The sequence below is a fragment of the Dama dama genome, chromosome 21 (assembly GCF_033118175.1).
Source record: "Dama dama isolate Ldn47 chromosome 21, ASM3311817v1, whole genome shotgun sequence".
NCBI classification, from domain to species: domain Eukaryota; kingdom Metazoa; phylum Chordata; class Mammalia; order Artiodactyla; family Cervidae; genus Dama; species Dama dama.
Window position 1 is genome coordinate 4,084,092 of NC_083701.1, and position 27,707 is coordinate 4,111,798.

General features: G+C 46.5%; 1 protein-coding gene across 13 annotated transcripts in view; it reads left to right on the forward strand.

The window, feature by feature from the left end:
• Positions 1-27,707, forward strand: part of PTK2 (protein tyrosine kinase 2) — a 207,804-nt gene that overhangs the window by 151,927 nt on the left and 28,170 nt on the right. For 8 of the 13 annotated variants that reach the window (XM_061123123.1, XM_061123121.1, XM_061123124.1 and 5 more), the window contains 9 exons: positions 1,962-2,018; positions 3,377-3,397; positions 4,382-4,479; positions 6,572-6,656; positions 9,970-10,070; positions 12,650-12,765; positions 13,543-13,643; positions 15,054-15,143; positions 17,634-17,838. In XM_061123123.1, the coding sequence (XP_060979106.1) occupies positions 1,962-2,018; positions 3,377-3,397; positions 4,382-4,479; positions 6,572-6,656; positions 9,970-10,070; positions 12,650-12,765; positions 13,543-13,643; positions 15,054-15,143; positions 17,634-17,838 (874 nt within the window). Of the gene's footprint in view, positions 1-1,961; positions 2,019-3,376; positions 3,398-4,381; positions 4,480-6,571; positions 6,657-9,969; positions 10,071-12,649; positions 12,766-13,542; positions 13,644-15,053; positions 15,144-17,409; positions 17,415-17,632; positions 17,839-21,495; positions 21,518-27,707 lie in introns of those variants that run through there. The other 5 variants (XM_061123118.1, XM_061123116.1, XM_061123120.1 and 2 more) reach the window with 3 other exon arrangements.

The following is a 27,707-nucleotide window of genomic DNA, read 5'->3' on the forward strand; positions in this document are numbered from 1 at the left end:
AACCAGAGGACCATCAGAGAGTTGGTAGTGACAGGCCCTGAGCAAAGCACATCGGGTAGCGTGATCGAGAGTGACTGGGGGCCAGGAAGGGTCTCTCAGCAGGTGTCACCCAGGCGGCAGACATTGTTACTTAGGGAGATGGAAGGACAGGCAGATGGTGACCCCAGCGGCCCTGGGAAGCCCCCTGAGCCCTGGGCCCCTGACATCTTAGTGGAGCCGAGAGCCCAGGGCAGGGGCTGATGATGACTCCAGGGCAGCTCTGGTAACAGGGCGGCTGGGAGAGGGAGGCATGGCTAGCGTTCTGGGCAGTTTTGCAGCAGAATCTGGCCTCCTCAGGGTCAGCTAATGTGTTTTGCCTCTAAGGGGGTGTGTGGTTTATGTGAAAGAGGACTGTGGGGGTGGGTCTGTGGTTGCAGGAAATCAAGTTGCCACACTACAGACAGTGTGGACAGCTGAGGGTCCACCTGTGTGGCCTTAGCCTGACACAGTCCCCCACTTAGTCCTCTTCCTCACCGCGGCCTTAGCGGCACACTCTGTCCCCAATTTCATTTCACAGTTTCCACTCAGCCACCTTTTTTTTTTTTAGTTGGAGGCACTCAGCCACCTTACACAAAAGCAAGGCTGCAGACCTAGAAACCACCACCCACTCCTGGTATCCACTGAGAACAGGATAGGAGGGAGAAATGTAGGAATGTAAGGTGTGGGATAGATTAAATAATTTTTTTCTTTAATCCTGAAAGTAGTAATATTTATAAACACATAAGAATAACATAAATTATCCACCTGTCATACAGGACTTAGGAATAGGTCACATTTCCTAAATGCCTAAAGGAATGCCTGTTTATGGACTTTATGTTCTGCCAGTTGAATTTGTTGTTACTTGAATTACTTTTAATGATGACAAATTAAGAAATGAATTCTTACAACTACTCTTCCATTTGATCTCAGTTGTTAGCATAGCAGTATGCAGAACAGTTGACATCCTAGTGAATATAAACAGTATATAGTCACTATTGTCTTTGGTTTCTATCATCTTAATATCTGAATGAAGTAATAATGGCAGCACAGAAGAGACAACTTCTCATTCTTTAGAGCTTACCGCCTCCGGTGCTGGCCCAGCAGCTTAAACCCTGTGCACAGAGCTGCTCAAGGTTTTCCTCTTTCCAGTATGAGGAAAAACAGAGAAGACCTGAGTGATTTTCAGTGTAATTATTATCCAAGTGAGTGCGTGGCTTCCTCAAAAGGAGTTTCCCCCCATTAATATGGAGGTGGGTCGTTAAGTTCCTGCATTACCGAGAGGAATTAGTGGAAGCATTGGAACTCCTTGACATTACACCAGAGAAGAACTCAATTTCTATGCTATTCTGATTTTATTATTTTTGACACATCTTTTACCCTTTTTTTTTTCTTTTACCCTTTTGACATGAATATACACTGTTCAAATATCTGAGTGAAAAGTTACAAGGGCAATTCCTGGGTTGCTTTCACCCTGAACAGATAAAATAAGTTAGCCATTTTGTTTTCCGAAGAACATGCAGAATATGCTGTGAGGTCTGACTGCGAATGAAGTCTGAGCTGTGCTTGGAGAAGCACCAGTGGACGGTGGTGCGGCTTCACACGTGTGCTGGGTGTAGTGAGGCAGGGCTTCACGGTCAGCCCGACTGCTTGGTGCGTTTGACTCGTGCACACAGTCATGGCCGTCTTCTGTATTCCACAGGGTTTTCTGTGGCAGTCTGTGTGTTCTCCGAGGAACAAGTCTGTGTATTATGACATGGTGGACCATGATGTCACCTTTATTTGCATAAATGACTCGTGTGTGAGCAAAAATTGAGTAATAGTGTTTTAAGAATATGTCAGCATAGCAGGGGATGCAGGCAGGTCATTTTGCCTTTTCAAATTAGTTCAAGGCCAGGGGGTCTGAGATTTAACCTCTTCCAACATACATGTTTCCTCTCCTGCAGAAACGGACGATTATGCTGAGATCATCGACGAAGAGGACACTTACACCATGCCCTCCAGTGAGTAGCTCTGGTTTCGCTCCTGTTCAGATTTGACAGAGTTTAAATATCTTGTGTTTAAATGTTTTAGGTGTTTATTGTCCATTTAGTACCTTATTGAGTTCATAGTAGGAATACTCTCTGCAGCCTTCCATGCCCACTGCCAGGTCGGAAGCCTGAAACTCAAATAGCTATTGTAAGTCAGTTCAGTTATGGGGATTTTGTAATCTTGTGTTCTTGCTCTGGGATAATATATAACCTTTAATGATTAAAACATTTCCTGTCTGTAGGAAATTAGTATTTAAACACACGCACACACACACACACACACACATACAGTTCTTTGAATGCACACCTTTTAATGAATCACATTTCCCCTCTGAGGTTTCATTTCTCATTGCCCTTGACTAAGCAATTACAAAGAGCTTCCTGTGTCCGGTCCTTCCAGCTCGGGGTGGGAGGTGTGGGGAGAGTAGGACTCCTCGCCGTCCCCCGCCCCCCAGCAGCCCAGCAGTGTCACCCTCTGCTGGTGAGGAGAGCCTGGGAGCCCCAGCTCTCCAGGTGGGGTGTATATAGTCCCAGCTCTGGAAAATTTCAAGGGCATGTCTCAATTAAAAAAAAAGTTAACCCTACCTCTTAAAGAGGCCTGATTAGGAGTCCACCTTAAGCCTTCGAGGCCTAATATTTCAGCATCTAATATCCTGGTTTCAGTAAAGCTCTGTGTGTTTGTGAAATGTTTCAAATGCTTTACCCTGTTGTATAAATACTTTGAAAGTTGTTCTCAATAGATTTCCTACACATGTTGAGTAGATTTACCAAAATAAAGGGAAATAGCCCAGTCCAGCTCAACCCTGTGGGTTATTCTGGGGGGTAAAAGGTGGGGGTGGAGGGGCTGAACTTCATTCTAACAGCTCCTGGGTTGGTGATTTGAAACGGAGGCAAGAGTTGAGAATTAAATGGGTTTACTCTGACTTGTGGTAGCAATTCAGAAAAATGTTTAAATTTTGGTTTCAAGGTTTGGTTAGCCACTTAGTCTTTTGTACATTCTTGCAGACTATCCAAATTTTTATTCGTATATTATTCATAGTTGAGTAGTAAATGTCCAACATGCTAACTTTTATCTAAACCCCAGAAAAATGGCTTATCATATAAGGAGTTTATGGGATAGAAATGTGAAGCATTGTATATCACATTGCATTAACTTGAGGATATTGTGTTGTTACTTGTGTTTGGTCCTCTTTTTTTGACTCATATTCATAGTCAAAATATTTAACAAAGTAAATATTGAAATGTACTCTCCGAGTTTGTTGTTAACCTGATTGCTATTAGTTATTTCTAAGCAAGGTCTTCACTTTTTTTCTCTCTTAATTGCGATACAGAAAGCTATGGAATAGATGAAGGTAACAGGATTCCTTTAAAATAACTGCATTTGCTTGCAATTGCAACCCATGGAATGATATGGGATGTCTCAGTTTCCAGTTAACTTTTATTTTTAAACTTTTTCATTGGTTTACTCATGCTGTTAAATCAATGGAACTACCAGCTAAAGTGATTTTAAAGAGGAAAATGACCATCTAAAATTTGAGTTGAATTTTCCATGTGATTTCTAATTTGACAAATTAGAAGAAATCAAAATACCAAGCAGGTCATTGGATTAGAATCATCTCCTAGGTTCCCAGTGGGTAGTTTCTTTCCATGTGCCTCCAAATAATTGGGTTTGTATAAATCATGACAATTGAATACATTAATTTGAGGCTGATGCTCTCAAAAATATAAAATACTTGTAATCTATTATGTGATACATTCAACCTTGTTCCCAAATCTCCTAACTTAAAGCTGGTCCTAGAAGCTACCTCTTTAAACTCGTTTAGCTCCGTGAATAATATAGATAGGATTATAATGAAGTGGAACACTCTTAAACTTTTAAAACACAAAATTACTCATGCCACAATTTTTTCCCTCCATGTCTACAGACTTTAGTTACTTGTGAAATAATTGCTTTAAATAACCATTTTTTAGACTTCCTATATTAATACCTGAACTAATAGTATGTATTAATTAAACATATATAAACTTGGAGCAATTATTTAGCAGACTATCGAATTAATCAACTGAATCAGACATTCAAAAATATGAAAAAAAAAATCTACCTTGTATAAAACTCATCATTTTGATAATTTAAGCAGTGCCATAACAGCTACATAAATTCCTTTTAAAATACTCGTTTAAGAGAATTCCACTCTGTTTAAAGCATTTTCATAGAATGATGTGCTACCGATGAAATTCTTACTCATCGATGATGATGAAATGAAATGTGTCCTGTGTTTTCTGCACTGGGGATGTTGCACTGAAGTGTCTTCTGGTGTGTGGATCGTGTTTTGCAGCCAGGGACTATGAGATTCAGAGAGAAAGAATAGAACTCGGCCGGTGCATCGGAGAGGGCCAGTTTGGAGACGTGCACCAGGGCACCTACACGAGCCCGGTAGGTCCTGTCGGGCGGCCCCCCACCGTGCCTGCCCCGCCCCCCTCATGGCCCACTCCTGTCTGTCCTCATGAGGCCCTGCTTCTTCAGGATATTTGCTGTTGTCCTCTGCAAGGCTTATCATATATGTCAATTCACTTGCTATGTTCAGAAACCCAAACTGGCAAAATTAGCTCCTGAGAGCTGGTTCTGTCTTTTATTTGTTCTAATCTTTCATTCAGCCTCTGTCATCAGTAACAGTCCTATAGCCCTTTGCCCACATGCTGCCCCGAAATCTCAGGCTTAGCATCTATCTGAGACATGCATCTTTAGAGAGCAGTGCTTCTTTTGCAGTTTTTTTACTGTCGTAAAGCACCATGTTCAATATTTGAGTGTGAACTGACAGGATTGACTGATTTATGGTCTTACAGAAGTTTCTGTTATTATTCAGTTCTCTTGTAAAAATGGGCATTTTGTGTCATTTCTAAAATATATCAGTCAGCCTTACGTTCACACAGAGGTAGAAGTCATGGTGCTGGTCCTAGAAGTTTGCTCTCTAAAATTCAGAGCAGTGTGGTGTGTTGCTGGTGACTCTCAGAAGGCCCCGAGCTCAGACTTTGAGCAGACAGACCTCTGTACCAGCCGGCTGCTTTCCTCCGGGGGCCTGGCAACCGCTCCCTCCTGAGTGGTCCTGCCGCCAGGGCACACCTCCCACAGGGTCGGAGAGGGACTGCAGTCCCACGAGTCTGTGTTACAGTCTTGTGGCCTGTTATATCATTCTGGTTTGAGAGCGTTTCCTTTAGAATCACAGTGTACAGTTAGCATGAAATCTAAAACAAATTAATGCAATTGAGGATACTTTTAAGATATGCAAAAAAACGATGCACCATGACCATGACTTGTAGGTGAGCATTTCCATTTAAAAGAACAATATTTAAAGCATTCATTAATTCCACAAATATTTATTGAACACAATCTATGAATCAGGTGCTGTTCTAATGAGTTTTTTTTTTGGCGAACAGGGCACTTGAAATAAGAGAAATGGGTGGTTCTGGAAGGGACCACCCAAAGCCAAGGATAGGATAAGCACATACATTTCTAGTTAAAATCTTCCCTGGTGTTTTTTTTTAATTGGTTTGCTTGAAGTGGCCTCTTATTTCTTACTTTTCTTTTGAACTTGGACGAGGAAGTTCAGCTTCTTTGGCTCCCAGGGTGACATGTCTTCGTGGTTTTTTGCCACCCCCAACCTTGGTGTGTCGCCCCTCTCCCTGACCTCTTGGTGTGGAGAGGCTGGGAGGTTCCATCTTCACACCTCTGTCTCCCTGTGTGGTTTGTCTAGCCCCTGCTTCCACCACTGTCTGAACTGCGGCCGCTTCCAGGACCCCTCCCCACCCCACTCAGCGCTGACGTCCACTCTCCAGTGTGACTCGCTGTCCCACCAACATCTCAAGCCCATCACATTCAGAGTTGGGCTTCTGGTCAGCTTCAGAGACCCCAGCTTGCCCTCTCCCGCTCAGCCTGGCATCCTCTCCCCCATCACCCCCCAGCCCTCCACAGCTCCTGCACCTCCCCTCACCTCCCTGGAGTGTTCCTTCCTGGCCAAGGTCAGCAAGGCCCTCCTCTGCCCAGACCCTGTCCCGGGACGGGGGCTCTCACTCAGGTTAGAAGCCACAGGGCCGCCCCCTCCCCTCCTGCAGGTCTTTGCTCTTGTCCCCTCTCCCCTGTCTCCGGGAGCTTACCTTCTAACCTGTTACATGACGTCTCAGTGTCTTGTTTGTGGTGTCTGTCTGTGTCCTCTGCCGGGACATCGGCTGGCGGTGCTCGGGGTTGCCAGCCCTTGTTCCTGGTGCAGCCTGAGCCCCCACAGGAGTCCTGGAGGCACCACGGGTGGGGGAGGTGTTTGTGGGACTCGAGTCACCTGCAGCATTTTACCTGCATGTCTGCTTTCTGGGGATTTTCTACAGAGGACTTTAAGTGTTCCTCCCACTGTTAAGGTTGTGTGGTTTTGATTCTGTCTGATCCAGAATCCACAGAGTTGCAGAATAAACTGCCTTTCCTGAACATGCCCACTGATTAACACAGAGACCTCTTGTTCCATGTGTCCCCATCACAGGAGAATCCAGCTTTGGCGGTTGCAATTAAAACATGTAAAAACTGTACTTCGGACAGCGTAAGAGAGAAATTCCTTCAAGAAGCCTGTAAGTTTCTAGACATTTCTGTGGGACTCCATTTTGACTTTCTGTTTGTGAAATCCAAACAGTCTCTAAAGAAGTAAGAAAAACAATGTTTTGACTTTTATGAGGCAGCTACATTTATTCTCTTGCCATGCAGTTAATATCTGTTTTTGTCGAGGCTCATGGGCACAGAGTTCTCCAGGTCAACTGTCACATTTTTGGGGCGTGAAGGCAGATTGACTTACTGCCCCTTTATCCCCTGGCACTTTGTACCGTAACCATCTCCACACTGGGCTTGGGTGGATGTAGTGATGCCCGCAGGCCATGGAGTTGGGCAGTGAGCAGGACAGACACAGTCCCTATAGGATGGAACCCGAGGATGAGTAGGGAGCAGGGCCCAGACCATCCTGAGAGTCGTGTGTGGCCGGTCCTCTCTTGAGGACAGACCTGCGGAGAGCAGGCCCTGGTCCTGCCTGTGTGCACATGTCTGCTCCTTCCCGCCTGCCTCAGGCTGGGTCCTTAATCCTGCTTCCACTCAGCTTGTCTCTCCCAACCAGCAGAGTTAAAGGGTCTCTCCTTCAGAGGCTTTGTCACGGGAGCCCATCTTTCCCTTCCCAAGTGGCCGTAATTAAATACACGATGCCTTTCTCTTCCTCTAGACTATAAGTCCCAGTGGGGACAGGGACCATGTCTGTTTTACTCGTGGTTCAGACCCAGAGCCAGCACAGGGCTTAACTCACAGAAGGTGGTTTTAGCTGTTGGTCGCATGAATGAATCGTGGTGTCTTTCATTATATGTACATGGAATTTCAATAAATATTTACCACCCAGCAGTCCAATAAGTGATAAGTCATGGAGTAAACCAGATGGTCAGTTCATCAGTTGAGTCAGAGCAAGTCCTGATCCTGTTCTCGGGTCTTTAACTGGAGTACAAGACAGGGCCTGGTGATGACTTCCGTCTGAATTAGTGTGCTTCTTCGGGGTGTCGCGGCTGAGGAAACAGAGACTGAAAATCAGCTGTCATTACCCAACAGCCTCTGTGCTTTTCCTTTGGTGGTAAAATACATTATATGTTTTCAAAAATGCACATTTTTTAAAATTGCTTACCTTTCTCTAAAATTTTTGCGAGTAGGTATTATCTTGTAATTTTTGTAAGACTTTGGAATCATCATTACAAAAATCAATTTTAGCATTTTGTAGTAGTCAGGTCAAACTAACCTTGTCTTCTTTTTTGAAAGGCTGTTATTTCAGAGAAACATGCTACAGGCAGTATACCTAAAATCCTGTAGGGCTTTGACAGGCTCTCTATGTAAGAGTGGCAGTATGGCTTAGATCAGGGGTCATTAAACTCTTTCTCTGAAGGACCACATAGTAAACATCCTGGGCTCTGCAGGCCAGGTGGTCCCTGTCACGGATGCTCAGCTCTGCCGTCAGAGTGTGGAAGAGCCACAGACTGCTCGAAAAGGAGCCAGCAAGATGTGTTCCAGTGACTCTGAGTTTGTGGAAGCCAGCAGCCACCCTGGCCCGCGCTTCTGGCCCTGGGTGAATGAGTCACACTTCTGCAGCTGATGGGCTTCAGCCCAGTGAGGATGGACTTTCCTAGTGACCGCACGGGTCTCCTCTTAGCCCTACACTGTGTGGTGTTTTTAATAGGAGATGTAAAAGCTTGTTAACTGTATGTTAAGGGTGACATAAACCGAAAGTGATGGTAAGTCAATTGAAAATAAGGGTAAATATACTGGGTTCCTGAATGTCTATCCCAAGCCACCACACTGTACTGAAGTGATGAACTGTACTGACCAGATGACATCCAGTGGTACCTTTTGGATTTTGCTCCAGGTATTGTTGTGTGTTGTGTTTTTTGTTTGTTTCTTTGCTTTAAACTACCAGGCCCTATTTTTGGAATGTGTGGGGAAAATTGAGGGGAGACTACCTTAAGGGTTTGAGTTCTCTCAAGTGAGGGTGTAGTCAGTCTGCAAGAAGAGCCAGTGTGGTCCTTGGGTGTGATGGTAGCATATAGTCTTCCATATCTACAAGTTTTAGATCCACAGGTTCAACCAACTGTGGGTTGAAAATATTGAGAAGAAGAGTTCCAGAAAGTCCCCAAAAGCAAAACTTGACTTTGCTATGCTCTGGCATCTGCATACATGGCTTTTACGTTGTACTAGGTGTTACAGGAGACAAGCAAAGTATACGGAGGCTGTGCACGTGCCACATGCAAGCACTCCGCTGTTGTCAGAAGCACTTGAGCGCCCACAGATGTTGGTTCCCCCCCGCGGGTCCTGGGACCCATCCCCTGTGGATACGGAGGGTCAGCTGTGCAGTGTCCAGAGTGAAAGCAGAGAGGTCTGTCCTCCCCAGACGGACCCAGCACTGAGCTGCAGTCCACACTGGGCTCCGTACTAAAGTGGGTATGATGAGATATTTTCTCCTGCTGTGTTGCTTGTGTCTTTGCTTGGCAGCGTAAAAATCAACCCTGAATTGGTCCCCAAAATTAAAAAAAATTTTTTTTTCGTATCAGTAGTCTGTGAAATCCGGGTGCTTTGAGGGGACCACTGTGCTAGGTTGCCTGTAAAGTTGCTTCCAGGTTTGAGGTTCGATAGTTCTAGGAATGTTGTCCTGCGTCTCAGTCATCCTAGTGGCCTGTGCGGGTGATTCCTTAACCTGATGTTAGAAATGTGTACATGCTTAAAAATAGGTCCCCACATCTAGGTATGTGTGTACATGTGCAGGGCCCTCTTGGTCATCTTAGGCTCAGCAAAGCAGTCACACTCACGCGACGGCCACAGGCCACGTCTGGCGTCAGACTTTTTGAAAGGAGTTCAGGCCTGGAAGCCACATGCTGGCATTTCCCCACAGGGAAGTCCTCACAGTGGTCCAGGAACTGCTTTCTTAGCCCTGATAGCGCTGGGAGGTGATGCGGCCACAGTGGTGGATGCCGGAGCCTCTTGGGTCAAGGAGAAATCCTCTCAAAGCCACCGGCATGGGCTCCGGGGCCCTGCACGGAACGCCCAGCTGCATTCACACTCAGGAATGTGCCTGCTGCCCCACCAGCAATTTACCAATCAGGGAGTTTTACCATGAAGGGTATTTCTTAGAGAATGAATCACACATTCCAGCTTGGTCAGGTTTCCAGAGGAAAACCTGGAAAGTTAGCCTCAGGTCACATTTGTCCCTGGAAAAAAAGAGGAGGTTTTCTCAGCCAGTGAAAAGTGCTAAATCCTAACCACCGGACCGCCAGGGAACTCCCATTAGCCCCGAGTCTTAACTGAACTCGTCTTCAGGAAACTGAAAGATCTTCAAAAGAATGACGGTTTTGGACACCTGTTTCTCCGCAGTAACGATGCGTCAGTTTGACCACCCTCACATTGTGAAGCTGATTGGAGTCATCACAGAGAACCCCGTCTGGATCATCATGGAGCTGTGCACACTTGGAGAGGTACCCACCCCCCACCTACTCTACCTGCACCCACAGGGGAGTGCGTGACATATACTCGCGTAGTATACATAGAGTGTGTATATGTGTGCATATACATAGTGCACACTCAGAGAGGTACCCACCCCTCACCTACTGCACCTGCACCCACAGGGGAGTGCGTGACATATACTCGCGTAGTATACATAGAGTGTGTATATGTGTGCATATACATAGTGCACACTCGGAGAGGTACCCACCCCCCATCCACCGCGCCTGCACCTGCAGGGGAGTGCGTGACATACACTCTCATAGTACATATAGAGTGTGTATGTGTGTGCATATACATAGTGCACACTCAGAGAGGTACCGATCCCCCATCTATCACGCCTGTGCCCGCAGGGGAGTGTGTGACATACACTCTCGTAGTATATGAGAGTGTGTATATGTGTGCATATACATAGTGCACACTCAGAGAGGTACCGATCCCCCATCTATCACGCCTGCATCCACAGGGAAGTGTGTGACATACACTCTCATAGTATACATAGAGTGTGTATATGTGCGCATATATATAGTGCACACTCAGAGAGGTACCTGCCCCCCATCCACCACGTGTGTGACATACACTCTTGTAGTATACTTAGGAGAGTGTCTATGTGTGTGCATATATATAGCGCACACTCGGAGAGGTGCCCGCCCCCTATCCGCCGCGCCTGCACCCGCAGGGAAGTGTGTGACATACACTCGTAGTATACATATGAGAGTGTGTATATATGTACATATACATATTATAGTAGTATAGCATCCTCATTAAATTCCCAAGTAGTCCCCTAGCTCAGTGCAGGTGGCAGGGTCTTCCCACCCCAAAGCTTTTTCAGGACTGGAAGCAGCAGGTGACTAAGTGGTTCTCTTCTTTCCCTCTTTCTTGCTGTTGCCTAAAGAACTCACCCACTGATTTGAGTGTGAAAGAAGCAATGTTAGTGGAGTTTGGGTAAATGTGCTGAATTTAGGTACATCAGAACCACTGCTTCATCTTTGGGGGAATTGACTTTGCAGTGTCTTTCAGACCAACTAATGTGAGTCACAGTTTCTTCTTAAAGCGTAGCAGAGTGTGAGCGATGTCCTTATTTGACTTTCTCCCAGAAGCTCTTTAGTAGGTGTGTCACCACCACCTGGGCAGGTCCCCACCCAGGCCGCTGAGTCATAGGAGGGCGGGCCGGCTGGGCCCCGCCCTCTGTCCGTCTCCAGGCGGCTCCTTGGGCCCTCCTTGGGGTAAACTTTCCAGATGTCTGCCTGTGACGTTGGTGCTGAAATCTAGTAGTTTAACCGTCTAACACATTATACATATTACTTGTTTCTGGAAAGACACCAAGCAGTTTTGCTTTTAGTGAGAATCAGGGTTTTAGTTTCTGGGAATCAAAGATGACCTGGGCCCGTCGTCCTCTCACGATGGTGTTGGCCCTGCCTTCCGGCGACAGGGCGCTGCCCGCGGCCTCCCTGATCTCCTCCCCAGCTCTGATGACGGCTCTATGAGGCTCTAAGAAACCGTGGGTAATATTAGATGGTCTAAAAGACACTGCAAAGTGAAGTCCCCCAAAGGTGAAACAATGGTTCTGATTTACTTAAATTCAGCATCCATTTACCCAAACCTCTCTGACGTTGCTTCTTTCACTCTCAAATCACTGGGCGTTTTCTGTAGGCAACAGCAAGAGAGAGGGGAAAAAATAACCACTTGGTCACCGGCCACTTCCAGTCCTGACAAAGCTTTCTGGTGAAGGAATTATTTTAAGGCCTCCAGGATTTCTCTTCTTCCTCTCCCACACCTTTCCAAATAAAATGGAGTGTTTACATAAATTGTTTTCACATAATTTTTCTGCTTTTGTTTTTGGAGAATTTGCTAATTCTTCTGGGTTAGATCATTAATAATGCTTCTCCTTTATGTGTAGGGAGATTGTGTAGGATTGGAGTTCATCTGCCTTCTTTGCTATATTAGCATTTTGCCGAATTAGTCCTGATGGTCATAGTACGGACTATAGTAAGCCTAGGGCATAAACACCCGTAAACATGTAACCATTTTACCCTTCATCACCCAAGATTCCCTGGCGGCGGAGGGGGACTTCTTGCCCCTGCTTTGTCTTCATCCCCTTGTGCTCAGGTCGGCCTGGGGCACAGGGTGGTCTGGGGAGGTGGGCTGACCGTGGTTGTGGAGGAGGCTTGCTTTGTAACTAGATTTTTTTTGTTGTTCTCCAGCTCTTATTATCTGGTGGTATTTTATACCACACCTTTATTCATTCTCTGGAACCATCTTTCTGTATTTTTTCAGATATGTGTCTATAATCATGAGGACTCTAATTTTTGCAATTGGATCTCAAATGAAGAATAATTAAGCATGATTTCTGTGATGATGTGTCTCTTTCATTATGCCTGTTTTGTTTTTTGGTTTTGTTTTTTTTTTCATTTTTAGGATAGAATTGAAGGCATTCTCATAAAAATGCATTTGGAAAGGATCAGATCGTTGTTGAATGTAACTCTTCTGCTATTGAATTTTAGTCTGTGACACTAATTATTTTTCTTGTTCCTTTTGGTCACTGTTAAAAAAGTTGCGGTCATTTCTGCAAGTAAGGAAATACAGTTTGGATCTAGCGTCTTTGATCCTATATGCCTATCAGCTTAGTACAGCCCTTGCATATCTGGAGAGTAAAAGATTTGTACACAGGTGAGACCGGTCATGAAGCTGGTGAGCTGCCTCTGAGGTGGGGGGTGGGCGGAAAGAGGTTCTCATGGTGCCTGAGTCCCCTTCTTGACTCCTACACAGACGGCGCTGAAAGTCCTGCTGTGTAGTGCCATGGCATGGGAACTCATGGAACTGAGGGGTTTTCCTCACATGGAATTTGAAGCAGATCACTGGTTCCTTCCACAGATACTGTTGACAGCCTCTATGTGGCACTGTGGACCTAAAACATATTGTCATGGAACTTTCTAGGATACCATAGTGTCATGAATAATATCTGTTGGCCTTCTGCAGAATTTCTGTTCTTACTCTGGGTCTCTCCTTTGAGTACAAGTGAAAGCCTTTACAGTTCATTTGCCTAGTACTTTGTGTTGCAAGTGTTCTGAAGATCATTTTAATTGTATTTAATGAAATTTGTTATTAACAGTAGGGTTACACACCCTGGCCCTGTACTGTCCATCAGTTATTGCAGTGGGTAATGTGATTGTATCAAAAGTAATAAGTGATTTCATTATTTAAGAATTTTCTTTGCCATCATTCAGGATACTAATCACCATATTATTGAGTGAGTAAATATCTGCCAAAAGGAATATATTTGAAGTAAAACAATAAAAGCATCTCTCTTTTTCAGTGTATAATAAAGTTCCTGTTTGTATTGTATATAAGCTGTCTTTCAAAGTGTCTGTATGTCTTTATATAATATAGATCAATTTGTGGGGTTTTCCCCTCATATTAATTTTGTTCCACATTCTTCCTTATTAGGGACATTGCTGCTCGGAACGTTCTGGTGTCCTCAAATGATTGTGTAAAATTAGGAGACTTTGGATTATCCCGATATATGGAAGATAGTACTTACTACAAAGGTAAGAAATCAGAGTGACAAGTAGGAAATATGCTCAGTGATTTTTAGCTCTTAAAAAAAGTACATTTTAATGTGCTCGGCTGAGCTTTGACGTAGGTGTGTAGTCAGGTCTGTGGAGCAAGGACAGCCTTCTCGGTGAAGGCGCTAGAGCAATTGGTCATCCCTGGGCAAGAAACGGCCCGCAACCTACACTCACTCCCCATTAACTCAGACCCATCATAGACTTAGTTTCAAGACCTAAGACTGTGAGACTTTTAGGAAGAAAAATAGAGGCAAATCTTTTGAATCTAGGGCCAGGTGAGGAAGAGTCCTTGGATTTGACACCAAAAACATGCATAAAAGGGAAAAAGTAATAACTTGTTCCTCATCAGAAGTTAAAACCTTTTGTTCTGCAAAAGACCTGGGCAGATGGATGGAAAGACCAGTTACAGAGTGGGAGGAGATATTTGCTAATCAAATCCCCAACAAAAGACTGTTATCTGGGCTACAGAAGGAACGCTCAAAACTCACAGGTGAAAAGGGAAAGTACACGGGTGGAAAAGGGGTAAAAGATGGAAGAGAGATTCCTCCACAGGCTGTTCGGGCGGCACAGGGCACATTACCCTGGGGAAGCACAGAGTGAGCCACTGAGAGGTGTCGGGCACGCCTGTCGGGGTGGCCACGGTCACAGCAGTGGTGGCACGGAATGCTGGCAGACATGCAGAAGGCAAGGCGAATTACTTTGTGGGTTGTTTGTGAGGATGTTAAATGTAAAATGATAAGCCACTCTGGGAAAGAGTTTTGCAGATTCTTAAAAAACTAAACATGCACTATCTTATGACCTAGAAATAGACACCTAGGCATCTCACCCAGAGAAATGAAAACTCACATTTACACAAAATTGGTGTTTGTTCATTGCAGCTTTATCTCTAGTTGCTGACAGCTGGGATCAACTCAGACGTCCAGCCCCCGACCCTCTACCCGGTAGACACAGCTCGCCACCTCCCAGCGGAGGGTTGGGCACCCTGGATCAGTGAACACAGTCCCCCCCCGAACTTCCCTCAGAGCTCCAATCTGCTGACTCCAGAGACTTCCATCCTTTAGTTTTGGAGCTGAAATCTAGCTGATGCAATTTTTTTCTTTAATTTTGCCAGTCTCAGAATCAGATTGACTTGGTTCTTCAAGTTATTATTAATTTTCATATTCTTAGTACTTGAGCTAAGGTTTAGACTGTCAAGTCTGTTGGCTGTGAGCTCATGGCCACATCCTGCCCTGCTCCCCACCTCCCCACATCACCCCAAGTGACCAGCACCAAAAGGAAGGAAAAAGTGGTTCTCCCAAAGACCCCGTAGTGGAAATCTCAGCTGTTTCTAACTGTGAGGTCCCTAAGCAGATAACAGGGAGGTTTTACTTTCTAAAATTAATCTTCCAGCTTCCAAAGGAAAATTGCCTATTAAATGGATGGCTCCTGAGTCAATCAATTTTCGACGTTTTACCTCAGCTAGTGATGTGTGGATGTTTGGTGAGTATTTGAGAACTTCTGTGGTTAAAGTTACAGTTTGTATGTTCTCCAGAATAAACTTGGCACTGTCTGGTCAGTTGGAAGTTGGTCTGCCCTCCCCTGCCCGACCTCCCTTATCACACGCCATCCTCACTCCTCTGACGCAGGCCTCCTCCTCCTTTGCGGGGTAAGCTTTTTGCTCCCTTCCTTCCTCTCTGCCGCCTTCTGCGGGGCGTTACTTTTATGTGAGTGATGTCAACGGTTGACCTGCACATCGGGTGACATGATGGTCCCCAAATCCAGCGTGTTTGAGACTGACTGCCTTTCACCTCTCTCTGGAGTCTGACCTCCTTCCCAGCTTGTCTCGAGGCTTGAAAGCTTGTCCCTTCGCGTCCTGTAGCGCTGCTGCTCCGATGTCCTCCCGCCATCCCCCTCTTGCTCTCTGTGTCCCCGCAGAGCCCCCAGGCGTGCGTGCGCAGGGCTGACGTTCATCCTGCAGCGCCTCTTCCCTCTTCCCACCCACACTTGTAAATGACTCACCTTTTTGGTGTGGGTGATGCTCCGTCTCCGCCCTGCTTTCCAGACACCTCATCCTGACACCCTTTCCCCCTGTTGAAATGTCCCCTTTGCGCGCGTGCAGCAGGTGTGCTGCCCTGCCACACCCCTGCGCGTGCTGTCTCAGCACTCACGCAGCGACCCTGTGCGTGGCCCTGTGTGCGTATTTCCTCTGCTGGGTTTCAGACACCTCATCCTGACACCCTTTCCCCCTGTTGAAATGTCCCCTTTGCACGCGTGCAGCAGGTGTGCCGCCCTGCCGCGCCCCTGCGCGTGCTGTCTCAGTCACAGCACTCACGCAGCGACCCTGTGCATGGCCCTGTGTGCGTATTCTGTGCTGGACTTCAAACAGCTTCCCAGGAGATGCTCTGTTATGTTTATGCACCTTCTTCTTCCTGTACATAAAAGCAACTTGATGTTCCTCAAGTATGTGTTCTCATTTTTTCTTCTGCTTCCTTGCTGTTGACTTTCAACAGCCATTTAGTGCCTTAACCCATATTAGGTGAAAGAAGGAATTCGGTAAGACAGGAAACAGTGCCCTGCGATTGGAGAAGGGGCTACAGTTCAGTTGGCTTCAGATCCTAAGACCTCACTGTCTGCTTTGCGACTCAGGTTAAGCAGGTTGCTTAACCTCTCAAGGGAATTCCACATTTCAGGGTCTGAGATGCCTATTTGTTTGTTTTTTTCTTCACATTTCTGGAACTAGGATTTGTGACAAATCAGTGGTATCTCACAGTTGGTGTCATTCCAGGTGTTTTATGTGATTACTCGCATGCCCTTGTGTAGATTTTGTTTTGTTCATATCAGTGCTTCTTTCTTGTCTGAATGAGTTTAAAAGAGCTCTTTGGTAAGAATAAAATAATTCTAAGAGGTAACAAAGGATCTGGTTATAATTTAGTTGGCAGCATATTCCCTCCTTTTCTGGTAATATAAAATAATAATGCATCTTAAAACCCATAGCATCTTAGATTTCATAAACAACAGTTTTTAAAAAGATGTAAGGTGTGATGATTAAGGATGATGTAAATTTCAAGGAGGAGTTCCAGACACACATTGAAGTCTCAAGAAATGACACCCGGTTTTGTCATTACTAGCGATATTGTCATAATTACTGGTGAGAAAAAAAAACAGAAGTAAGGCAATTTGGGGGGGGGCAGTCATACACTCTTCAAAACCGTTGGCTTTTAGCTAATTTCAGATCTAATTCACATTGACGTGAAGTTGTGCCTCCCTGTCTGAGGCACACACCAGCTTAGGTGCTGAAGATGCCAAAAGACAGTCATAACCCCTCTGCCCCTGCCCCGGCACCAGGTGTACGGGGCACGCTTGCGATGGGGCAGACGGGAGCTTCCACGGTCGGGGGTGGTGGGCAGGGCAAGGAACTCACAAAGGGACCTGCAAGAGGAGAGCTGTGACGAAGATGATGAGCGGTGTTGAATCTAGAGAGTTCAGCACCAGCAGAAGCTCCAAGGAGCGTGTTTTCGGGCACATCTGCATGGTCAGTGTGCCAAGTGATGGGGCCTTGAGAGGAACCTGAGGGTCCTGGACGCGTTAAGACTTGAACTGTAGGGTTTTCTCTGTCAGGCCTCAGGCCAGCTGCTGTGATCATGAGCAGGTTGGACTAAAGTGGAAAGGGAATCTGAAATGCATTCAGCGTCTTTAAAATCAGTTCACTGAGCTATTCTGTGAAATATCACTATAGCTGGGGGGGCAGTGTGTTTTCTATTGTGGATGTTTTAATGAGGTAAACCTCTTAGACAAACTTTTTTTTGTTGTTGATAATACTGTGTTATTATTCCCATCCTACAAACTAGCGTTCCTGTTTCTGTTTGATAGCAGAGCTAACTGAACGTTGCTTTACTTGGCCCGTGTGCCAGCTCTGAAGTCACCCCTGAAACGTGGGAACTGCCCTCCTCCTGCAAAGTTCACGGCTGTGTTTTTGCTCCCACCCCGCAGGTGTGTGTATGTGGGAAATTCTGATGCATGGTGTGAAGCCCTTTCAAGGCGTGAAGAACAATGACGTGATTGGGCGCATCGAGAATGGGGAGAGGCTGCCCATGCCTCCCAACTGCCCTCCCACCCTCTACAGCCTCATGACCAAGTGCTGGGCGTACGACCCCAGCCGGCGGCCCCGTTTCACTGAGCTCAAGGCTCAGCTCAGGTATGGGTGGGGCGGGGCCAGGCCGGGCAGGGGTGGGCGAGGGCCTCGGCCGCCGTTCCCTGCAGGTCCTTCTGTCATTACATCTCAGGCAGGCACAGTTACCTTACTGATTGTATTTCTTTACACCTCGTAAGTCTTAAGAAACATGTGTCTTAGAGTCTTCCTAAAGTTGAGAAGGTGATCAGATCTCCCTGGCCTGACTGCTCGGCGCCACTCCCAGGCCCTTCCAGACCTGGTCCCCGCTCAGCTCGCCATCTCTCTGCACACACTCCGCCTTCCGCTCCAGCTGCACCCAGCCCCTGACCACCTGTACTGCTCACTGCCTTTCCTTCCACCCCTGCCCCTGTTTGCCCCCAGGGTGCCCCTCTTCAGTCTTCACAGCCCAGCTCAGGTGTCGCCACCCTAATCCCACCCACCCCAGAAGAGACACACCCAGTCCTGTGGTACCTTCTGAGTGCTTATGTTATCACACTTCAGACATCCACCTTACCCGCTCAGCTGCCTTCTGTGGCTCCTGCTCGGTCTGTGCCCGGCGCCGTTAGACTCAAGCCTGCAGCAGCCCCATCCCCTGGGGGAGCACACGGGGCTCCTCAGTGTGCTGTGCCCAGAGGGGCTGAAGGAGCTGACCGGCCACTGGGTGGCCTTCGTCCAGCTTACGCATTCCTGTAGCCCTGGGGCAGAGCTTAGGACCAGTACCTCATCCATGCTCAGTAAGCAGTTGAATTAAGTCTAGATTGAGGCTTAATACTTGAATCAGCAGGACACTTTAATATAATACATAACCCAGCCAGCCAGCACCATGGTTTAATGTGCCAAATCACCTGGCTCCTATTTGGGGTACTCCCTGATCGTAGGTAAGTTTATTTGCTGTGTTTTAGTCTTTTTTCCTAAAAATCGTGAATGTGGGTGCAGAAGCCCAGGCAGCTCCTGTAGCCCACCCTCACCCCCAGGGCTTGAACCCTCTCCAGCCTGGCTTAGCACAGAAAATGATGCCGGGAGGGAGCAGGGCCTGGGTGTGAGCTGAGCCAGTCGTCTGGTCAGCAGTTGTTTTGCTGCATCTCCTCGTTCTAGGCTAGGTTCTGTGGGTCCAGAGGGAGCATGCACAGTCCTGACCCCGGATCTTGAAGTCCGGCGGAGGAGGCAGGGGTCGACGTCCTTGGCCGCACTGTGACTGCTGCAACGCCCACCAGCCCGCCCACCTCTGTCCTGCTGCAGGGCCTCTCTGTGATGGCCCCTGGGGTCTCTTGAGAGGGCTTTCTCCAGGCTGAAAGTCTCCGTACAGTTCAGCTGTATCCACTGCCTCTGTTGGGGCTCGCTTTTAGACATGCTTTCTTTCATGGTTTGCCCCTACGTGTGTCTGGTTCCCTGCTGACCTTTCCTCGGAGTTTGACAGTTTCTCTCCCTGAACTTCTCCACTTTGATGCCAGGCTCCGTGTGCGTCCTTCCCTGTCACTCGGGGTATCAATCAACTTGTGCTCGTCCCCTCAGCCCCTCTGGGTTCAATTTCTTAACCCGCTGTGGCTTTGCTCCCAACTCCATCTGCCGTTAGCTTCGGTTCTGCCTTTTCTCACCAGCCCCTTTTCTGTCCTGGGCTCCCCGCTGCAGGACACTGTGTATCCTGGAACAGAGCTGCTGTGGCTTCTCCTGCCTGGCTCTTGCCCTCGCCTTCTGTGTGTCATGGCGGGGCCTTTGTCTCCACCGACATCAGGAAGCCATCAGTAATTCCCTGCCTGCCTGCCTGCACCAGCTGACCAGCTAGGGAATCCTCACCTCCGTGTCTGCAGACCTGCTCCCCCCGCCCCGCACGCCTCACCCATCAGTCTTACCCGAACTCCCTGCTCAGGGCAGCTTTCAGTGGGTTCCTGCCACCCCCTGTCAAGTAGAGGCTTCCAGAGTAGCAGCTGGGGCTTCTCGAGTCTTGGCTGGGACCCTCCTGCCCTTTCTCACACCGTGGCCTCGCTAGCCTGCGCCTCTGCCTGGAAGGCGCCCGCCTGCGCCTCCCGAGATGGGCCCTGGCATCCTCCTCGGCCTCCTCCCTGCTCTGCCTGCAGGCTGCCCGGAGCTCTGGCTGCTTCTGGCCATGCTCACCCTGCGCAGCCACAGGCGGCCGTGGCCCGGTCCAGTCGGCTGCCCCAACACTGGGCACCGCGTGGCTGGGCCGGTGCTGGTCAGTGGGCAGGAGGACCAGACACTTTTCCTGCCCTCGAGGAGCTCACAGTCTAGTACGTCTCATCCCCTACTAGACTGAAGCTCCTTGAGGACAGGGATCGTCATACTCACCTCGGTGTCGCCCAACCCTCAGGCCAGGCTCCGGGACCCAGTGAGGACCACACAGCCGCCGAGCCCATGCTCGGCACACGGCAGTGCTGACGTGGCTGGAGGATGGCGGCGTGAAGGTGGAGTAGCTCCCTAGAGCGTCCCGGGTGAGGGTTTAGGGCTAAGTGCAAGTATTTTATACACACACCGACACACACGCATGTATAAAAACATCAGGTCCCAGTTTATAGATGTTCTCTTGTGAACAGGTAGCACAGGTCACTGAGTATTAGTTTATCCTGTTTGTTTTGTATTAGTCAGAAATGAAGCTTAACTTTGTATTTGGAACATGTAGAATATGGCTACCAAATAAACCAAATAAAATATAACTTTGTAACATAATAGCTTGCCTGAAAAAAAAAAATAGCTTGCCTGGATAGCTATATGTAACAATGAATCACAAACAAGAAAATAGAATCTTTTAGTGACTTTTCCAAAAGTTTTATTATATGCAAGATTCAAAGAAAATAATAAATTTTGGGTAATCCTTATCCCAGGTCACTTAAAAATGTTCCCCAATCCCATTCTCCTTGTCTGCTGTAAGAGAAACACTGCAGACAGACACAGGTTCTCATGGGCTCCTCTCCCCTGGGATGGGACCACCGCTTGTTTTCACTGTGTCCTAAGTTAGGAACAGTGGCTCTCAGAGCCACTCTTGTTGGCAGAGAGTCCTACTGGGATGGGTCAGCTCTGACCGGGAGGCCAGTCCTCCTCCTGTCCCGGGTCCTTGTTCGTACATGTGCCTCACTGAGGAGAATGAGGTCCAACTCTCAGCAGCCTGTTGGCAAGTGTAAGAAATCCCTCAGTAGGAAATTTCTCATAGTGTGTGCCCTAGCATTTAGTACCGTGTTCCTGACAAGTTATAAGAGTGCACTGAATATTCTTTGAGTGAAGGAATCATTTAGTCTCTTGCTGGTTCAGTTCATTGTGAGGTAGATACTGTGCCAAGGAGACCACATAAACCACGGGTGTATTGTCCCCTTTGGAGGTTATGTTCAAAGTTAGCGTTGCTGAGCAGTGCTCTGTGTGACTAAGACATCTGTGCTTCCTTACAGGAAGAAATTGTCAGCTTTATCTCAGGAAAGCATTTAACATGCGGCTTCTTAAATCCCTTTTAGACAAATGAATGCAATAAATAAAGTTATCCATTTAAATTTTGTACCTTAATTTTTGTCATTTAAAAAAATTTTTTGTTGACATGCAAAGATGCGAACTTAAAGACATGCCAAGAAGTAAACTCATTGAATTTTCATAAAGGGCAAAGTAACCAGAACAAGAAAACAGCATTGCCTGCACCCCAGAAACTCACTGGAGCCCTCTTTGCAGTCAGTGCTCCCCCCGCAAGGGTAACCGCTCACCACAGGTTGGTTCTGCCTGTTTTTGAGCTGTATGTAAACCCCCATTCAGTGTGTGCTTTTTTGTTGATGACTTACTTTCGCCCAATATTTAGTCTGAGGTCACTGTTATTCAGCTAGTTGTACCTCATTCTCGTTGCTGTATGTGCTCCACTTATGACTCTACCTTGGTTTATCTCTTCTACCACTTTCCATCCTGGGGCTTTGAGACACAGACAGCATCAAGACCGCTGCTGTGTGGGCATACTAGATGTGTCTTTGGGGAGCACGTGTGCACAAACGCCTGGTGGGTGCATGTTCACGCATCCGCGTGCGAGCAGGCTGTAGCTTTATGTGCCGACAGCACCTGTTTTTCTACGTGGGTGTGCCCGTGCAGCATCCCCAGCAGTGATGAAAGCTCCTGTTGCTTCAGCCATGGTTTTTTTAAACCTTTGGGAATTTATCCTTGTTTCTAAGCTGTCGTTTTCACATGTGAAGGGTAGGTTAAACAAACAAACATAAGTGGTATGTACACAATATACCTCATCTTTTCGATCCTAAAGAATACTGACCTAGTAAGTGTCTGCCTGGAAGGCCCCCTGGCCCTGGGCGCTTCAGGAAGCCCAGCAAATGGACACTGTTCACCGGAAGCAGGTCTCCATCCTCTGCAGTCACCTGTAGAGATCACAGCGTTGAAAACCAGTGTGGACTGAGTGCCACGAACTCTCACACAGTACTTCATCTGAACCCTCACGGTCCTTAGAGGTGTAGGTGATGTTGTCATCATCAGTTTACAAGTGAGGAAATGGAAACAGGCCAGGTGGCTGACCAACCGCGGGTCACGACCTGGTATTCAAGGCAAGTCCACCTGAGTCCAGGGCACAGGCTGTCAATTGTCACACTGCGCTTTGATCTGAGACCCAGCTAAAGTCAGTAAGCTCCCAGGCTATGATTATGACTGGTGGACAAACTCTTAACACTGTTTAGTTTAAAAGGAAAAAGAAGAAAGAAAGAAAAACACTGTTACACGGAATTCCTGCAGCCAGTTTTCTTGTATTTTCTTGAGTGTCAGGCAGAGAAAGTCCCCCAGAACAAAGGCAGCATCTCTGGCTTAGGCAAAAGGGCCCCCACTCAAGGACTTTGAAGGGTGGCATAGTTTCCATGGGTTATTACTGTTGTGCTGTTACATCTGGAATGTGCTGCGTCTGGCCACTGTGGCCCTCTGTGATCGCAGCGTCCGTGGGAGCAGTTTTGTCAGTTTTCCTTGAGCGTGAGTCTCTCCAGGGGCACTTGTGGCAGCTAGAGGCAGGCCGCCCAGTGTGCGTTAGCCAGAGCCTGTGCTGGCCTGCTGTGTCCTCATCCTGTGTCCGTAATGTATAGCCTTGTCTTCAGCTTGGGTCTGGGGGGAGTGCTGGATCTTGCGTGTTTGTTGTTGTTGTTTTGCATGTTTGTTATAACTTGATATTGTCGTGTTTGCTTCTTGACTTTATCATACAAAACTGGCCTTCGAGAAATCTATTTGACCTGGAGGAGGGCATGGCAACCCACTCCAGTATTCTTGCCTGAGACTCCCATGGACAGAGGAGCCTGGGGGCTACAGTCCATAGGGTCACAGAGTCAGACATGACTAAGCGACTGAGCACACATGCATGGCCTTGGGTGAGCGACCTAGCCTCCCTGGAAGAGTGGGGTCACGAGTCCTACCTATACTCCAGGACTAAGTAAAGTCATCTGAAAAGCGTTTAGTTTTCATGCTTGTGGTGGGCACATACTTGGTGGGCATACTTGGTAAGTAGTAGTAAAAACAAAGTTTCATCTGAAGATCCACAGGAGACCTGGAAGTCTTGGGCACAGAAAATGATCAATTGCTGTTTTTTAAAAAAGCTAATTATGACCTGAGCACGTGGCGCTTGCCAGAACCTCTGTGACCCAATCTGCTGCACCACCTCCACACCTGGCCCTCAAAGGGGCAAACCCAAGGACTCCAGGGCAACCTCAGGAGCAAACCCCAGTGGACAAACCACATGCAGAAATGGAAGTAAAACCCCAGTTGAAACTCAGCAGCAGTGTAGCTAAGGAAGAAGACCCAGAACCTCCCTACCAGGTGTGCAAACTGCAGATTAAACCCACACGATCACCTAGGGAGACTCTGTGTCTGTGGAATATATAAATAAGTCATTGAGAGAGCCCACCTGCAAACCAGCCAATCAACCAACAATAACAACAACAAAAGAAAACGCACTAGTTCTGATAGCTGTGGACTTCGGAGGCAAGAACACATAGGAGTGGGACCAGATTAGAATGTAAGGTGCCCCCACACCAGGCCCAGAGATCAGCACACCGATGAAGGGTATCCGAGGGAGGTGAGGTGGCCTGTGAATACAAGTGAAGAAAAGGATTCTGACCGCAGTGACTCAAGATAAACGTATATTGTTCCTCTGTTTTGATTTGCTCTGTAGATTCTTTTGGATTTTTTTTTTCTTTCATCCCGCCCTCACCACCACTGCAGTAGTTTTCAATGTTATTGTCACTATGGAATCAAATGAAGCTTTTGAGGTTTTTTTTTTGTCTGTGACATCTTTACTCCTGTTATAAAACTTTTCTTCTACGTTAGGCTTTTGCAGTTCTGTAGAACTTTCTTTTTTTCTTTTTCTTTTTTTTCTCAGTCTTCTTCTAAATTTAATTTGACAATTTTTAATCCTCCTAATTCTGTTATCTACATTTATTCATTTGTTTTTCATACTGTATTCCCCCCCCCCTTATAGTTAATCTTTACCTATATAAATCATCTTATCTCTCTCTGTTTAAGACTGTGTATCTATTCATTCTTTCTTCCTCTCAACATATTTGTTAGATTTATTTTAACTGCCTTATTGCCCACCTAGAACCTAGGTCTAGTTTTGTTTCCCGGTTTGTGCTTTAGTTAGTTTTATTCTTGTAGATAAACACTCGGTTTCCTTTGAAAAAAATAAAAAATTAAAAAAAAAATTTTTTTTAATTAAAAAAAAAGTTAACTATTCACATTTAAAAGTGGTAGCTTAAAAAAAAAAGAATAAATAGGAACTCTCACTAATCTTAAAACTACGAAAGAAGAATATTTCAATAAAGGCTTCTGCAAAGAGGAAAAAAGAAAAAAAAAAAAAAAAGTGGTAGCTATTACTGTCCAGATACCAAAATGCAAGGCACATCTTTTCGACATTTTGTAGATGTCTTATGGATGTCTTCTACAGGCTTTTTTCTTTTTTTAATCCTTTCTGATTCTTCATTTATCTTAAAATGTGAACTCTAGATTAAAAACTCTAGCTTTGACTAATAACGTGAGATTACTTGTGCTTCTTCACTGTATTTTTCAGGTGGTTTTGAATCTGCTCCCCAAATTCCTCTCAAAGGTGGTGTCTGAATTCCCCCTTAGTCATCATATCAGCATCTTCCTTCTTGTTGCCATCTTGCTGGTCTCGATCTTATCTAGAAGAGTAGCCTGTTTTTCAATTATTCCTGTATTTACAGTGTAAAATGTTTGGGGCCTTTGCCTTCCCAGTAATAAAAAATAAATAGTAAATTTAGTAGGAACTTAATGTACAATTTAAACTGTTTTCTATGAAAAATTACATCAAACCTGTTCCTTCCCTGTGGGGACCTCACACCCTGATGATGTTCAGACCTTTACAGGTGCGGCTCTGCTTTACCTTCAGATCCGCAGCTTGGTTTTGTGTGAAGTAAACAAATTTCTGGGGAGATTTAAACTTAAATTTCATAAAAGTTAACCCTTTGTATGAGCGCCAAAGAATTGATGCTTTTGAACTGTGGTGTTGGAGAAGACTCTTGAGAGTCCCTTGAATTGCAAGGAGATCCAACCAGTCCATCCTAAAGGCGATCAGTCCTGGGTGTTCATTGGAAGGACTGATGTTGAAGCTGAAACTCCAGTACTTTGGCCACCTGATGCGAAGAATTGACTCATTTGAAAAGACCCTGATACTGGGAAAGATTGAGGGCAGGAGGAGAAGGGGACGACAGAGGATGAGATGGCTAGATGGCATCACCGACTCAATGGACATGGGTTTGGGTAGATTCCTAGAGTTGGTGATGGACAGAGAGGCCTGGTGTGCTGTGGTTCATGGGGTTGCACAGAGTCAGACATGACTGAGCAACTGAACTGAACTGAACCCTTTGTACTTACGTGGCTTCACAGACCATTTACCTTGCTGATCTCACAATAATTCTCAAGGATGAGATACCATTGCCCTTTTCACTCAAGTCTCATAACACCCTGTGACTTGCCTGGATTTTGCACCCCACAAAGGGTGGGTGCAAGACCCCAGCCCTCTTCTCCCCAGTCCGGGACCAGTGTCCTGGTCTCTACCCTGGGGTGGCCCCTCCCCACTAGGGGGGGTCGCTGGCTGCTCTGCCCCTACACTCCTCCTCACTCTGTGGGCTTCCCTGCCTTGTCTTGTTTGTAAGAGAACTTTGGATGAAGCTCCCCTGCAGCTGGAATCCACTCGTTTATCTGTTAGCATCCGAAGGCCTCCCCCAGCACCCACAGCGAAATCCTCAGACTTGCCAGGCAGCTGCCGTCACCCCTCCCTTCACCCATCTCTGGCACAGTTCTCCTTCTCTCTGTTCCTAATTCCCTTTCCCCGAATGTCGTCTTCAGGGTTATCCCTGAAAACGTGGAGAAAGAGTGGAGCAGGCATGGACATCTGCCCTCCCGTCTGGACCGTGGAGGGCCAGTGGCCGTAGGTTAAGGGGGCGGGCAGGTGAGGTGGGTGCGGGGGCGCCGGGACCGATGGGAGCAGCGCTGGCTCTGTGTGGGTCCCGGGTCCCCGGGCACCTCACCTAGACTGGAAGACGCAGCAGCCCCTGGGGCACCCAGCCGGTTCTCGATGAAGGGGGCTGGTGCTGCGAAGCCATGGGCTTACCTTCTGCACCTCTTCCTCTTGTTTAACCTCCCCCCCCTCGAAACTTGCAATTTAGAAATACTGTTTGTGTCATACTTTTAGTGATTGCTCTGCGTATTACATTGTACATCTTTAACTTTTCACCGTCTTGTTGTTCAGTCGCTCAGTCGTGTCCAACTCTTTGTGACCTCATGGTCTGCAGCACGCCGGGTTTCCTTGACTTTCGCCATCTCCTGGAGCTTGCTCAAACTCTTGTCCATTGAGCTGGTGATGCTGTCTACTTAGACTTAATCTTTGTATTTCACTTTAAATTACCACCTCAATCCTTTCTGCTCTAGATGTCATATATATTCATATATGTTAGTAATCTCATAAGATTCCACTTTGTGTTTTAAATTAGCATTTTAAGGAAAGTAAGGGGGAAATCTTATATTTAACCCCAAACAGTGCTCTTTGTTCTTTCCTAAAGACCTTTCTTGAATTATCTATCAAAGAACTTCTTTAGCATTTCTTGTGGTGTGAACCTGTTGATTAGTTTGGGGTGTTGTTTTTTTTTTTTTTAATCTGAAAATGAATTGAGCTTCATTTCACTGTATACAGAACTCTGAACCAATGGCATTTTTCCTTTTGTTTTCCTTTCAGCACCTTAAAGCTTTCTTTCACTATCTTCCAAGGAGAAGTCACTGGCCTTTCAAATTATTCTTCGTCTTGTGTCATGTGTCACTTTTTCTGGCTGCTTCCGTGGCCTGCTCTTTATCTTTGGCTTTCAGCAGTGTGTAACTGGGATGTGCTTGGCTGTGGTTTGTTCACTGTGTTCGGCTTCACTGAGCCTCTTGAGTCTGTGAATGTGTGTCATTTCTGTAGCTGTTTTTTTCTGCTCTTTTTTTCTCTGCTTTTAAAACTCCCATTCTGTGCATGTTAAATCTTTTGATAGCGTCCTTCAACAGAGTCCAGAGACTCTGTTCTTTCTCTCTTTCCCCCCAATCTTTTTTCTCTAAGTTCCTCAGACTGGAGTAGTTTTGTCCTTAGTCTCCCTGACTGTTCTCTCATCTCCATCCTACTGATCACCCAGTCCCATGGAGATTTTGTTTCAGATATTCTGGTTTTAGTTATGGAATTCTCATATGACTCTTTTTTATAGTTTCTATTTCTCTGTTGACATTTCCTATCTTTTCATTAACTATGAATGAATTTTCCTATATGTCCTTGAAAATAACAGCTCTTTGAAGTCCTTGCTTGCTAATTCCAATTTCTGAGTCACCATTGGAGTCAGCTTCCTTTAGATTTCTTTTCCTCTTGAGACTGGATTACATTTTAGTGTTTG